Source organism: Mytilus trossulus, chromosome 4, assembly GCF_036588685.1.
Source record: "Mytilus trossulus isolate FHL-02 chromosome 4, PNRI_Mtr1.1.1.hap1, whole genome shotgun sequence".
Classification (NCBI taxonomy): Eukaryota; Metazoa; Mollusca; class Bivalvia; order Mytilida; family Mytilidae; genus Mytilus; species Mytilus trossulus.
This window is the reverse complement of record NC_086376.1, coordinates 8,695,984-8,712,732: the sequence shown is the minus strand read 5'-3', so window position 1 is coordinate 8,712,732 and position 16,749 is coordinate 8,695,984. Positions and strand designations below refer to the sequence as shown.

Sequence of the window (16,749 nt, the reverse complement as noted above, 5' to 3'; positions counted from 1 at the left end):
GTAAAACAAATATACCAAACTCAAACGCAAAATTTAAGAAGGCAAAATCTAACAAAATTGGTCTTCCGTGATGTACATTTTGGGAAGAAACATGCCGTAAAGTGGTACATAAATTTCATCGAATAAGGTATACAATATATTTTGGCAGTTATTATTTTGGAAGAATCAAAGATTTCATCAATAGCTTTGAATGCACACTTTTAATTTGGCGGAATTTATGTTGGCGATTCTGTTCTAGCCGCGAAAATAATCGAAATGTACATCCCCCGAAAATAACTCGCTATAAGGTAAATATATTTAATGGGTATCAAATGACTCTTAAGGGCATACGATACAGTTTTGATCCTGTATTTACAGCTTGATGAAAATTTCCATACAGGCTATTTTGTGCCTTCTTAAATCAAATATGTAATAAAACAATATACCTTCATGTGCTACTTTTTGAGTTAAATGAGGACGAAATTTTGTATATTTGCACAAAATTAGGATTTGTTGCCGTATTTTTTCTTTCGAAACCAAACCATTACTTTTTTTGTTTTAAAAGATGAACACAAATTGTTTTTTGTTAAATAAATTGTAATGTCTGTATTTTATAAGTATCGTAAAAATTTATTCATTTTTTATTCAGAAATAACTCATATTTATCAAATGGTCGTGAATTGAAAAAAAAACGTAAACTTTTGCTGTATATTTATCAAAATGAAAAAAATTGCACTATTTACAGTTTTATTAAATTTGGTCCACTTACTCTCCCAACAAAATGAAACAAAATGTCGTTTTAAAAACAAGGGGTCCATGCACTCGTTTTCAAATAAAATCAATTTGAATGATCACAATCAGTCGAAAAGTTCATATTTTCCCGATATGTCACAGTTTGATATCGCGTAAATAACATTTTACGTTAGCATTGTCATTACCTCCCCTGTAACTGTATCGTATGCCCTTAAGGTGACAGTCATAAGATGAAGCCTAGTAAAATTCGATTACATTGTTGAAATTATTCCGAGGTGTATTCACTATAATAGTAATACTTGTATTACCAATGTGTTTTTTACTGATCGGGCAGAGCTTACGATTCAATTTGCATACGGACAGTCTGTTCGAAGATGTGTGTGATAAGAATGATTGCCGTTGTAATTATCATTGATTTCTAAACATATATCAGTGCCACCAAAATATTATAAACTAACGACATATGTAGATTTGTAAACTGCTGTTGTTATTATTTTACTTTCTTATCCATCAAATCCGAAATGTGACAATTTTTAAATGTGTTCAAACTCCACTTGACAAGACAATCAACGGTTGTCGCATTATTTATTTTGCGGGGATACACATATATATGTTGGCCGTTCGTGTCATTGGTGGTATGAACAAACCGTATGAAATTTTCTACGCGTTTGTTTTTATTATCAACACGTTAGTTTTTACTTTCAACGCGTTGGTTTATACTTTCAACGCGTTGATCTGTAATTCATACGGTATGAAAAACCAACGCGTTGGTTTTCAACTCGATACCGTAAGTTTTTCAATCTATACCGTAAGTTTTGTACTTTTGTCAACCAATCAAAATGTTTGTTACAATTATTTTCTAAAAATATCTAGTCATCATCTCAATACTTGGAGAGCCTCCGGAGTTTTCTTAAGATTGGTGGTAAGGTATAACTATAGCTGAATTGTCCGCAGCCCATCTGCTAATCATGACAAGTTGCTTTCTTTTAAAAAAAGAAATGCAATCGTAAACCCAAATGCTTGTCTGGCATCAAATATTAGATAATTGTTTTAATATAAATATGCATCTCTCCCGAAAGACAACATGTTAATACACCCCTACTGGATGTCCATTCTACGGTGCCGTTTTTTTTTTTTAAATAAGAGTTAGTTCAATTGAAAATATAGAGAAATTTAATCAATTAAAGATGTTTTGTGTTTTAGAAATGCAATACGTGAGCATGTAAAAAAGCTGTTTTTATTGAAATTTGAGATTTGTTCATGGTTATTTGAACAATAGATGGGTATTGGTCATTATTTTATTTTTTCATATTAAACATATTTATTTACAATCACCTGTAACACCAACCCTCAGTTGCCCAGGGAAGCAACTAAGGGGGCCCCAATTTATTCAGTCTCATTTGGTATGGAAAAAGCAAATGAGAAAAAATGAGAAAAAAAAACTCCCACTATAAATTATTAATATCAACCTTTATAAATATTATCTATCCTTGTACAAATGACATTTATGTACATGTACCTGCAACCATTATCGATCTATATATCTTTAACTCTCACCATAAATAATTATTTGAATAAAGTATGTTTTTTATCTTTATTTATTTCATACAAAGGCTACCTGTATTTATTAAGCAGTTTCAATTTTATCGTACATCAAGTCTTTTGTTATGTTAATTTCAATTACATTAAATTTCTTGTCGAGTTATCATTTACCACGTGCGATGTGTTAAAGGGATGTGTAGGTCATTCATAAAAAATATGGATTAATGATTTTGATTCCTTCTAAGGATTAATTTCAAAGCTATGGTGAGTAAATATTTTTTGATAATATGTACCTGTTGATACAACATGTCTTGTTACAATTATCACTTTGGGATACCATAAGGCATATTTTGTTAATAAGGAACAAAAGGGTAAAACATACTACACAGAGGAACAAGTGATCAGTATGCTGGAGTTTCTTATTGACAACATATTTGTTGAATTTGGAGGTAGACTTTTTCAACAAATTGTCGGCATTCCTATGGGAACGAACTGTGCGCCTCTCCTTGCTGACCTCTTCTTATTTTCATATGAATCGGAGTTCCTTCAGACACTTGTCAAAAACAAGAAGATCAAAGAAGCCAGGTTATTTAATTTCACTTTCAGATATATTGATGATGTTCTTTCCATTAACAATCCGAACTTTTCTGATTGGATTCCATTAATATACCCACCAGAACTAGAAATTAAAGAGACCACAGACACGGCTTCCTCCGCCTCATTTTTAGACTTATACCTCGAATTTGACATACACAGTCATCTCAGTACCAGAATCTATGACAAACGAGACGATTTTAATTTTGAAATTATCAATTTCCCCCACCTTAGTAGTAATATACCAACTTCACCTGCATATGGAATATACATTTCCCAACTTATTAGGTATTCAAGAGCTTGCAGCTCCTATTCAGACTTTGTAAAACGTCACCAGTGTCTGAGCAGAAAGTTGATGAACCAGGGGTATGTCAAAGAACGTCCCGTCCTTTTTCTAAAAAAGTTCATCGGAAGATACCAAGAACTTGTTGATAAATATTCCGTATCAACTTCACAAATAATACAAGATGGTCTTGAAGGATAGATTTTGCGTACTGACGTTTGTTATCATCTTAATTACGTATTATAGAATTCTTTTATAAGTCTTTTTTAGATAATCATTTGAAGTGACTCAGTGGTTATGTAAAACCACATACTTTGAACGGCAAAATTATTTCATTGATTGATATTACTTTTACTTAAGGATCTTGAATACTATGAATGACAAAACTATTTTATTCAATAACACTACTTTTTCTGTTTAGTCTGTTTTTCATGATATACATTTGACGTGAAACTGTACTTATGTATCCCGTCATACTTTGAACCACACCATTATTTTATTTATTATTATTACTTTTACTGTTAAGTCTGGTTTTTGGTATATCTACTTTACGTGAGTCTGTATTTATGTATGCCGACATACGACAAAATTATTTTTATGTCTACCTGTGCGAATTTCAAACGCGCTATTTTACACCAGTAATGAAAACCTTCTATCATTTATGGGTAGACTTTACATAGATACATTCAGCCGTATTTGACGTGATACTGTTCTTATGTATCCCGTCATACTTTGAACCACACCATTATTTTATTTATTATTATTGCTTTTACTGTTAAGTCTGTTTTTGTTATATCAACTTTACGTAAGTCTTCATTTATGTATGCCGTCATACGACAAAATTATTTTTATGTCTACCTGTGCGAATTTCAAACGCGCATTTTTAAACCAGTAATGAAACCTTCTATCATTATGGGTAGACTTTACATAGATAAATTCAGCTGTATAAGAAAAGCAAAATGAGAATGTTAAATTAATGTATACCTTTTTGTGCTTCTTTGTTACATTTGTTGTTTATGTAGAGATATTAAGATGATAACACAATATTGACTGTTGTACCCCTATTTTTGACATTTTTACTCTTTGAGTATGTTTGTTTTGTTCATGCATCGTTGACAATTTAATGGAATTTGATGCGACTGTCATATAAGTGAGAGGTTTAGCTAGCTATAAAACCAGGTTCAATCCACCATTTTCTACATTAGAAAATGCCTGTACCAAGTCAGGAATATGACAGTTGTTACCCATTCGTTTGATGTGTTTGGACTTTTGATTTTGCCTTTTGATTTTTGATTTTCCTTTTTGAATTTTCCTCGGAGTTCGGTATTTTTGTGTTTTTACTTTTTAGATGATAAACATGAATTACATACACAATAGAAATTACATGTAGGGAGTTGAGAGCAGTGTACATATTATTATTCAATCAGTATCAAAGAGGTCATTGCACTGATCTGACCACGCAAAATATATATTTATATACAAAAAATGTCACACATAGTAGAAAAGGCTGCGAATTTCGTATTCAGTTTAAGATATTTTAGCAAAAATTGCATTTAATGTTTTATCATATTTAAAATCACCGATTTACTTATCCTTTAATCTACATTAATGACTCAAAAAATTATACTTGTTTCCGATTTTTGTAATTTTTTCGATATCTAATTTTGAACAAAATTCCCTTACTTTTCAACAATTTCCCGCCAAACGTCTTCCACCAGTTTACAATAAATAAAAAGATGAAATGGTGATTCTTTTTCATTGCAAAAGTGAAACTTTCCATTTGAGCGATTCATTTTTTGTAATTTTTCTTCAGTGTAAATTATATTATGTAGTAACTTCCATCGAAATTGTTTAATTTTTCTGTTAGCTAAATTTTTATTCAAAGTTTCCCAAATGTAATCCTAATAAACAAAAACAAAAATGTATCATATACCCAAGCGCATGTGGTTACGTCTGCTAAAATTGCATACATGATTAATTTTAAGATTGAAGGGCGTAATTAAAGCGGCACATTTAATTCATTATTTCATTGTTTGAAGTCTTACATCTGCATGGTCAAATGTATTTTTTTAAATACATTTTAAATTTTGATTTTAGTTTAATTTTTCTTTTCTTCATATCTAATATCTACTTATCCACATTTTAATAATGAAAAGGATCCAGATGTTTCTATAACAATCTGATTATTTTAACTTGTTTTGATAAAAAAAATAAATGATGTTACAATATTTATACAAGTTGCTTTCTTAAAAAAAAAAAGGGATACGTATACATAAGACCGCAGACTGCCGGCTCAACAAATGATTGTTGCTGAATTTGAATTTGCTTTGAATTGAAATCATTGACTGTGAATAGAATAAGTCAACTCGTTATTAAAGTTGTCTTTACTCATGGCAGATGTTAATTGTATAGATACATATGAAGTCCAATTTCCATGTGCAGTGAAACCTGTGGCATGTAACTGATTAGGTCATCTTATAAAGATACTTTTTTGCTTAAAACATCTCAAACTGTAAGGATTTCCTGATTTTACTTAAATCAATTCACATATTGCACAGGGAAACTTGGTTTTGCCGAAGAATATCTTAATTCAGAAATTGTATGAAAACTTGTACATACCCTCAAATTAACCAATTTATGTAAATGGGTATGTCGATATAAAAAGATACCAGAACTAAAATGATGTTCGCACGACGCAAGTCTACTTTAACGCATCAGTATGAAATGAAAAAAGTGAAAAGGCCAAATAAATTACAAAGTAATAAGGAATTTATATTAATTCATTGGGTAGACAATCCTTCATTAGGTGACCTTCTGTTGTTGTTTTTTATTTGGTCGGGTTGTTGTCTCTTTGACACATTCCCCATTTCCATTCTCAATTTTAATCCTTAGCTTTTCGAAAAGGTCAAAGTTTATCATAGAACAATTACTCAAAAAGGAAACAAAAACAGCTAGAGGTCAGCATACCATAATAATGATGAATTGACCGTGCATGCGATCACATGCCAATCTCTTACAGCCGTGTCCTTAACTTAGAAGTAACAGAAGTAAAAAAACAAACGTGTTGGAAGTAAAACCAACGCGTTGATAGTGAAACCAACGCGTTGAAAGTAAAAACCAACGCGTTGATAATAAAAACCAACGCGTTGAAAGTAAACAAACAATGTGTTGAAAATTTCATACGGTATGTTCAAACTGCCAACGAACGGCCACTCATACATATAGTGTGAACATATTTTCACCCGTTCATTGATCGAAACGAGATATAACGTTGATGAGTATCAAACAAACACCTTGCTGTAGATGTATTGGTCTGTAATGAGCATTTGGATTAAACTCTGCTAAGTCAAGTAAAACAAGAATGTGTCCATAGTACACGGATGCCCCACTCGCACTATCATTTTTTGTGTTCGGTGGACCGTGAAAATTGGGGTCAGAACTTTAATTTGGAATTAAAATTAGAAAAAAATCAAATCATAGGGAACATGTGTACTAAGTTTCAAGTTGATGTAACTTTAACTTCATCAAAAACTAACTTGACCAAAAACTTTAACCTGAACTTCGCACTATCATTTTCTATGTTCAGTGGACCATAAAATTGGTGTCAAAACTATAATTTGGCATTAAAATTAGAAAGATCATATCATGGGGAACATGTGTACTAAGTTTCAAGTTGATTGGACTTCAACTTCTTTAAAAGCTACCTTGACCAAAAAACTTTAACCTGAAGCGAACGGACGCACAGCCGGACGAACGAACGAACGAACGAACGGAGGCACAGACCAGAAAACATAATGACCCTCTACTATCGTAGGTGGGGCATAACAATAAAGTAATACGAAGTAAGGAAATACACTTAGATTGATGCATTTTATATGGAGTTGAACCGGAGTGAACAAAAACTTAGACAACTGACTTTTTATGTTATGTTTTTACTGTTACACAATGAGGAACCAATGAATGATATGTTTCAAAATGGAAATAACAGAACGCTATTAATTATCTACAGCTCTTTACAGAATGACTCTTAACTCCAAAATTAGTATCGCTTAAATGTTAAATGTTACATTCACACACACACATGCACACACACACACACAAACACATATATACACACACACACACACACACAAAAACAAGATAAATCCAAGATAAATCCAAACATTGTTATAATGCATAGCTAAAATGTTGATTTCAATTGCAGGTACACCTTGAGATTCGATAGTTTTGTGATTGATTAGGGTCAAAGATTATGAAAGTTTTACACAAATGTTATATCAAAATGGTACTACTTTTAATTATGTACTATTGAAAATAAAGTTAAACATTTATAAGTATTTATTGATTTTTGTGACGTCGAAATTCTTTATTTCATAGTTTAAAACTGATCGGAAATATCATAGGTACAAATAAATGTAAATTAATGGCGAATTCATTCTCATATATCAAAAATAAACTGACAATGCCATGGCTTTAAATGAAGAAAAAAAAGACAAAAAACAAAATATTACGATTACTAAAGACAAGGCAACACGGATCTAACTAAACATATGGTGATCCTAGGTGATCCGTTCGGAAAGCAGATCGTGCTCCACATCTGGAACCCGTCGTGTTGCTTGTGTTAGAGCAAACGGGGTGATAAGTCTAAATCGGTAGAACACATTCGGGGAAAAGGAGACGGAGTTGTAGGCCCGGCCACTTATTCGTTGTCATCTATGAAACAGAAAAAACCTCTTGTAACTCTTGGTTTAATAGCTTCCATATTGGCTTCAACCTTCAATCAAGAATCATATAAGTACATACAAGCTCTCTGAAATATCGTTTCACGTGACAATATATGATCCGTATTCAGCTGCTGCTTGAATGTTGATAATTGTAATTGTTTCAATCCCATGTTCATAGAAACAAAAGGTTCACAACCGGTAAGCTGAAATCATCTGTTATGTCGTTAGGTTTTGTTTCCAACGACACTCATTGTCAAATTATATATATAAGTCAAGATATCAGGCAGATTTGACATTACCTTTTGTGTTCCTTTTTCAAGTTCGATTGAATTGATGCGATTAACATAATCACCAAATTTTGTAACATTCAGTCAGAAAACATCATCTTTATAGCGAAAAGTGAAGTTTAAGGATATATCTGCTTACTTCTTTGAAGCTCCTGTATGATGCTTTCCACATATGAATAAAGGAATAAGTCGACATGACGGTGAACATAGTTGATTCCCATGGGTAAAACATGCCTAATCTCTGTTAAAAAAAACGTACTTCAAAATAACAAATATGCTGTCAATCAAGAAATCAAGCATTTTATAATGTCAGTTTCTTTTGTTTTTTTGTTAGAAATATATTTTACAAAGTATGAGCTATCCCTCCCTAGTACTAGACACATGTATCTACGTTGGTCATTCTTTTATGATGAAACAAACTCCAACCAACCCTTTTAATTTGTCTTTTAATTTGGAATGGGGAATACTTGTCGGCCGTTTTGAAAAGTCTAATGATATTGCAACATAAAAGACTCGTAGAAGAGAGAGACGAAAGATACCAGAGGGACAGCCAAACTCATAAATTGAAAATAAACTGACAACAGCATGGCTAAATATTAAAAGGACAAACAGACAAACAGTAGTACACATGACACAACATAGAAAACTAAAGAATAAACAACACGAACCTCACCAAAAACTAGAGGTGATATCAGGTGCTCCGGAAGGGTAAGCAGATGCTGCTTCACATGTGGCACCTGTCGTGTTGCTTATGTTATAACAAATCCGGTAAGTAGTATAATTCGGTAGGTCACATTCTTGAAAGGGAAGGGGTTGTAGTTAGGACGTAAGGAACATATCCGATATCATTTTCGAAACGGTTATTCCATAACGTTCATGAATTGTATGTACTCTTAAATGACTTTAAATATCCATATCTGATTAAGACCATATGTACAATGGGTACAACAGTATATTTGAAGCACGGCTCTGATTGTTAACAAAATTGATATATGATATTTATGTATACTTTCGGAAGAGGTTTCATAGATCACTTGAGAGACGCAGTAACATAACGTTGTATGCAAAGACACTTTATGTAGTTTAGGTATCTAATATAATGAAACATGATCTAGTTTTTTTTGTTTTTTTTTGTATCTTTGATTGAAATTCTAAAGAATCATAGAACAGACAAATGATTATCCAGAATTTCATTTTGGTAAGTTTTGTTGGGTACATGTGATGTTTTGTAGTGAATTGTCAATAACTTATTATTATTATATGAAGGTGATTTATAGAAATAAATACTATGTAGCAAAATTCAAGCAGGGCCTGCATATGGATAATAGGTCAGCCAGTTAATATTCTAGTGCTTGCGTTTCCTATCAAGATTTTCTAGTAACAAACAAAGGGTTCCAACTTGTAAAGCTCAGAGCGGATAATCTTCTGTAGAAAAGACAGACTTATTATGGACTTGGATAATAAAAAAAGGGGCATGGTTAATTATGAAGCTCATTATTGATTAAAAATAAAAATGTCGTTTGTGTCATGAAATGATACTTCGTTAAGATATTTTATCTAGGATCTTAACGAAGTATCAGTTCATATATTGAGTTTTTGCTATTTTTCAGTGTCCCAATACTCGTTTCTAGAAAATTAGAGTATACGTTTCCGAAATTTATGTTTAAACATTTTCCGGAAACTGACCGGGTAGTGAATATTAATATTTGAACATATTTTAGAATCAGCATTCTTATACAAAAAAGGTTCATATCTTATATTTACAATATACAAATATGTTGCAATGTCCTCAAACCAAGATAGGTAAAAGCAATTTCCCAAATTACCTTAAAGAAGACTTAGCGTGCTTACTTTCCAAACATTAAGACAGAAGAACGCTTTGGAGAATAAATGGTAGATGCTTCATCTAAAGATAAATGTATGACGTTTGCAGATTACATATTAGTGGCATTTTATATAGACTGCAATTCTAGATTTCCACCAACCATTTGGGCATCAGCTCCTGACACCGAGGTAAATAGAACAACGAATGGTGCCAAATATTCTTTTAATTCATTTTTATAATGACTTCCCTTTCGTTAAACATGTATTTTCTTTGTCGTGCCAGCTGAAGGACGCCTCCGGGTGCGGGAATTTCTCGTTACATTGAAGACCTGTTGGTGACCTTCTGCTGTTGTTTTTTCTATGGTCGAGTTGTTGTCTCTTTGACACATTCCCCATTTTCATTCTCAATTTTATTCCTAAACTATAATCTCGGAAAGTAATAATTTTTCCCCCGGAATCGTTACTATTTGAGATGGGGCACGACAAATAAAATACGCTGTCGGCAAGTTAAAAAAAAGCATGAATAAATTAAAAAAAATGAAAATATATAACTTTTTTCATTTAAAAACATGACATGAAATAATAACATTATACTTCGCTAGTTCCTTTCTTGGTTTTCACAAGTTCATTGTGCATCATTCTATATTTTAGCAAAGGGAAATTATTTCAGCATCTAGCCAGCTATCTACACTATATATAAATTCGTGTGATCATTAAACTGCAATTATAATTACAATCTTATATTTCAAACTCGTCACTGAACCGAAACATGTTACATAATAAAATGATCGTAATACTATAGTTCCATTTTATTTAAAGATATTTGTATTATTTCGAAGATAGCATTATGACTTATGCTGTCGTGTAAAATACACAACTAATTTTTCGTCTGGTGAATAAAACGTTATCTTAATTGTGTACTGTCGTGTGAATGTTGTCATTCAATATGACTAGGTGACTAATTACAAACTAAACGACATTTTCATTTAAAAGGGAATGCTTAAAAAAGTGAACGAAAATAGTTTAAAGAAATATGGTGTTATTGTAAAATTGCAATCCGAACTATTTTAAATTTAAAAAAATCGTCACTGAGAAATAAATCCAACAACACGGCGACCGTCTCATAAAAAAAACCTCTAGACATAAGATGTACAAAATTTACAAAAAAAAGGTTTAATGACTAATTAAGGCTGGTGAGAATGGGATGAACACGCAAAATAGTTACAAAAAAAGACTCTTTTCTTTTTCTTTTTTTTAAACATACATTTTTTTTTTAGGACAGAAATTTTATTTTATAAGAAGAACAGTTAATCGGTTTAATCTGTAGGTCGAAGATTATGTTCCCAATTCTAATGTTTATGATTTTCCTAAAATGTATAAGAGCAACTTGTATATTTTCGGAAAATCGGCTTTCAACATATATACATGTATATATTATGTGGGTTAAATAAACTATTCAATTTGGAGATTACGTAGAGGTAAGAACGATAAATTATCAACTAACTAATCTTTTTTGTTATTTATTTTGAATACAATTACTTTTAATGTTGATTGATATAGACTAAGTGAACGTGGTGTTTAGACCGTATGCTTAAAAAGAGAGGACTATTTAGTTTGCGGATTTTTTTCGGCTAGTCATCGCATTTGTAAGATCGTTATTCCAGAGACTCGTTTTGAAACAGGATTCATACGTTTAACTGCTGAAAATCCAAATAAGTAAGTGCATGTGATTTTAGACGGCTAATCTACAGTATACCGTAAATATGTTTTAGTACTATTAATCTTGAAAATGTACTATTTTTTTAATGTTGTAATTATTTAATTCCTGAATTAACGTATGGACTCAAAACTAAGGCGACTATTTACTACTATGAGACGGTCTGGGTATAATGTGTTTACTTACCACTTGTATGCCTCTTAATCAGTTTAGCTGCAAATTGTTTATTAGCCGTCTTAAAAAAAGTATTAGTTACAGTCACCTCAGACTTAGCCAGGTACCAGAGTGACTAATAAGATTTAATTCAATGGTGACCATATCGGTCTATAAAATTTGATTTCTCACTCTAATCTTGTTTAATTTCATAATCTAAACAAACCTGCAAACTTTGATGCTTTAGGCTTCTGATGAATTTTGATCTTGCAATTTTCCGGACGAAACAATGTAGAGGAATGTTTGTTTTCAAAACCTCTATAAATGAATAATTATTACGCATGATTTTATATTTTGAACTTTATGCGTAAAAAGGACTTCTTTTCCTTGACCCTTACACCAGGATACAAATTTAATGAGTATTTTTTTCCTGAAATCAATATGAGTGGTTAAAATTTTTCCGGTAAATACATCAAACTTGTTGTTGGTGGCGACAACAATGCCTGACATGATATCGACTTATATATAAAATAATCTTTTTTTTAAATATTCCTCAAGGACCATTCACCTTTTATTTTTTAAACAAAAAGAAATTGGAAGTGGTAAGTGGTTTTTATTATTATTTTCTGATCAAATTGAACTAAAGCTTAACAATAACAGGTACCATTAAAGGATAAAAAAACACTATTATTTGGTGTCCTCACAAGTATTTTCTAATTAACATTGATCAGGACTTGTCATTCTATGATCAGTGACCAACAACAACGTATTTTGCTTTTTCTTTTGTATTTGTTGGGAAATTGTGGAAAAGATCTACATGTACATATCACTTTTTTAAGACGAAAGTTTTACTGCAAAAATATTCTTCTTATAAACAAAAAAGATGTGATATGATTGACAATGCGACAAAATGATATTGTGGGTTGGGAAACAAGAAATCTGGCTTTCTCAGAACTTATGTCTTTTATGTTTTGTAAGGTTTTTATATGCTTTGAATCGATCTGATGAGCTAAGTCCTTTTCATATGATTTTTATAGAGTTGTACTGATAAATACTACTGCCCCAGTGACGGGAAATGTGTGGGTTTATTAAGGGGAGGGCGCTAGTAGACGTGTTTAATCCTATCACATTCTGTATGTGCCTGTTCCAAGTCAGGAACCTACAATAGTTGTAGTTATGATTAGTAAGGTCCGGGTGCGGGAATTCTTGGTGCATTGAATACATATTTGTGACCTTCTGCTGTTGTTTGTTTTATGGTCGGGTTGTTGTCTCTTTGACACATTCCCCATTTCCATTCTCAATTTAAGTAAATGAGCAATTCTTGAAATATCCACATAAGATTGACATATTTCAAATTTCTATTTCTACTTAATCTTGTTCTGTAGCATTTACAAAAGTTTATAAAACTAAAGCTTTTTATTGAAACGCTATCGTACATATGAGGTTAGAAATTAACTTTCACTTTTAGATTTCCATTTTACTTTCAATATCGACAGTTCAACGGCTGGGACATAATTTTACCGTTTGTTTGCATAATGATTTGAACAGGCCCGGCTAATTTTTCAGAATATCAGATTAAGAAAATGTTAATTAAGAAGCTTAATACGCCTTCAATTTTTAGAAAATACGATCGTGTTATTGAAACCATCAGGTCATTCGTGCATTGTTTATACTGACACATTTAAAAATATGAGTACAAATATTTTTGAATACGAGACAATAATTTCTTTACTTAACGGCTGCTGCATATCGAATATTATCATGCAAACAACCAGAAGAACTGTGCAAGTTGTTTAAATAAACAATTTCTTTCTATTTATTTTTAAACTTGTCCCCAAATTGACTTTTATAGTCAATTCTGAAGTAAGGAAGAATTAACAAATGACACATAGTCCGTAAAGCAAGTATTGTAGGAATAGTGCGTTTACGTTGTTCTTCATTTAAAGTAAGGACTAAAATATTGGTGGATAAAGTTCTTCGGATCTATGGACTATAATACATAGAAATAGAACATAGTTATGCTTATGATGCTTTGATATACAAACAACCTAACACAATAGTTTTGATCTTCAAGTAATATTTGACTTGTTTAAATATATTGCATATCAACTTTTAATGTAAAATACAAAAAAAAGTTTTAAAAATAAATTTATTAAATGTCTTGACAAAACTATTAAATATATTATATATGAAAACTTTTATTAATCTATGACAATATTTTATTATTGAAATCTGAGACCTTAATACAAATACGCACACATCCAACAATCTGAGATAACATCATCAAACATGGAAGATTCATACATTTCGCCTACAACTGTGCAAATTTCGTTTAGATATATCAAGAAATAATCTCAAAATACTCAAATAAAAATTAACATAAATCATAATAGTAATACTTTATTCCAAAAGTACAGCTTATAGGCTATATATATACAATTTTAACAAATTAATTCTTCATGCACCATATCACACACACAGACATATAATAATATATTGTTAAACTGTTAACAACATTTAAAAACATTAAATCACTCTTAATACAATTAATGTTTAAGTATAAGGCAAAGGATGAAATTCATAAAGTTATTAAAAGTTAGCAGTAGTTTCTCGACTAATTTTAAGTATTTACCAAGATTGTTTTTATTAAAAATCGAAGTAATCACTGAATTAATTTTAGTATTTTATTATTTTACTTCATATTTCTTTTTGTATTTGTGTGATGAAGATATCTAAATGTAAAACTATGCACAATTACGAATCATCCATCCTTTATTAACCGTCTCCTTTTGTGTGTTTATATTATAATTATTTGTAATTATCGCATTATTGTGTAAGAAAAAAATTGTTCCGGCGTGATATTTGTTCCGCCAGAACAAATATCATAGGAAATATGTTCCGCCGGAACTTATATCACAGAAAATATGTTTCAGCACTATAACATTTGTTCCGGAACTAATTTTTTAACCAAATGTGAAATAAGTTCCGGAACAAAAATCACAGCTCCATGAGTTTTGTTCCAATATTAAAATAAAAAAAAAGTAAAATAAGTTCCTGTGATATTAGTTTTGAACAAAGGTATTTTATAGAAATCAATGAAAATGTTTTGCTTGAACCTATTTCACAGAAAATAAGTACCTTTAACATATTGCACAGCAAAATATTTTCTTGTTATTCTTAAAAATTATAATGCAAGCTGGATGCTGTACTGTGCTTGCATGGGGTACATCTGCAATTAGAGGTATGACTGCAGTGTAGGATGAAGATAAGAAATAAAAGCGATGATAATGTATCATATTTTGTATCTATATTTTATCATTTATGTCACTGAGTATTTGACATCCTTGTTTCATGTTGATATGTCATGTGTGTTCTTATCATACATGAACTTATCTATGGTCATTGCACAGTTTGAAATTAGTGTGTCTTAATTTTGTTTCTTTATGTCTTTTGATATAATTGATCAGTCACTTTCAGTTTGTCCTCTTCTAATTAGTATACATGTTCATCTTTAACTAATTATACTTTTTTTCGGAATGACTTTTATTATTATTTCTTATTCTACTCTTTCCTGGTTCATAAGTGCCATTTTTAGTATTATTAGTTGAGTATGTTATTAAACTTTTGCCATACTCTACAGGATCCAATTTGGATGTTTACACTTTCTATTTATTACATTATCAATATAATGCATGTTTTTATAATACATTTAAACTCACTGATGACAAGTGTTCAGTATATGAGATAACAATTAGTTTAACTTGTTCAACCAGTGGAACATATTTCACAGACAAGGAACTTATTTCACCAGGTGAGGAACAAATCTCACAAATCCAGAACTTATTTCACCAGGTAAGGAACAAATCTCACAAGCATGGAACTTATTTCACTAGGTAAGGAACAAATTTCATCAATCCAGAACTTATTTCACCAGGTAAAGTGTGGAACTCAGGGGCGGATCCAGGATTTCAAGTTAGGGGGGGCGCAAAGTTTTTATATTCGCCGAGCGTTGATATTTTTATTTACATGTTACGTCATACATGTACATGTCAATCATTAAGGCAACATTGAAATTGACACACTATTTACTGGTATCATCATGGCAAGCCCTTCAAATACAACTATGGAAGATCTGAAAACCCTTATTTTGGCAGTTGACTCGAAAGTAGAAAAATTTAATGAGAAATTAGATACAATTGAAAATAAATTTTCAAATCTAGTGCAGGAGGTAAAAGAGGATGTCAATAAAGTAAAGTTAGAGGTCTCAGAAACAGGTCAAGCATTAAAAGAATTAAGGCATGATCACGATGAGTTGCAAAGAGGGGTTGAGGCTATGGAACTCAATATGCAATCTCTAGAGGTAGAGAAGATAGAGTCAATGAGGCAGAGCTTTGAGACTGACCTCAAAAATTTAAAAGAGAAGCAGGTCCTCCTTGAAAAACACGACCGCAAATATAATATTTTAGTGTATGGCATGCCTGAAAAGAGGGATGAAAACATCTGGAAAGTCATTGATGACCTAATGATGAATTATTTAAAAATGGAAAAAGCTAAAGCAGAAAGCTTCCCATTTGCAAATGCTCATAGAATACCAGCTAGGCAGAAATCAGGAGAGAAAAAACGACCAAATCCGATAATAATTAGATTTATACACTATGCAGATAAAGAGCTATTTTTATCACTTGGGTCACTTTTAGCCGGTAAGAATATTCGCATGGTAGATGATCTGCCTCCATGCATGAAGGAAGCCCGAAATGAACTTGCAAAAATCGCATACAAGATTAGGTCAGAAGAAAAACTAAAAACTCGCATTCGTCACTTAGGAGTCACTGTAATCCTTGAAACACGCACTAGCTCAAGAGACCAGTGGCATATTCGCAAGCAATTCCGTTG

General features: G+C 31.5%; 1 protein-coding gene across 5 annotated transcripts in view; it reads left to right on the top strand.

The window, feature by feature from the left end:
• The window catches only part of LOC134714594 (plasminogen-binding group A streptococcal M-like protein PAM), a 39,694-nt gene extending 32,215 nt beyond the window's left edge, over positions 1-7,479 (top strand). For all 5 annotated transcript variants that reach the window (XM_063575967.1, XM_063575966.1, XM_063575963.1 and 2 more), the window contains exon 19: positions 7,356-7,479. In XM_063575967.1, the coding sequence (XP_063432037.1) occupies positions 7,356-7,366 (11 nt within the window). In that variant the 3' untranslated portion in view covers positions 7,367-7,479. The remainder of the gene's footprint in view (positions 1-7,355) is intronic.
• The last annotated feature ends 9,270 nt before the right edge of the window (positions 7,480-16,749 follow it).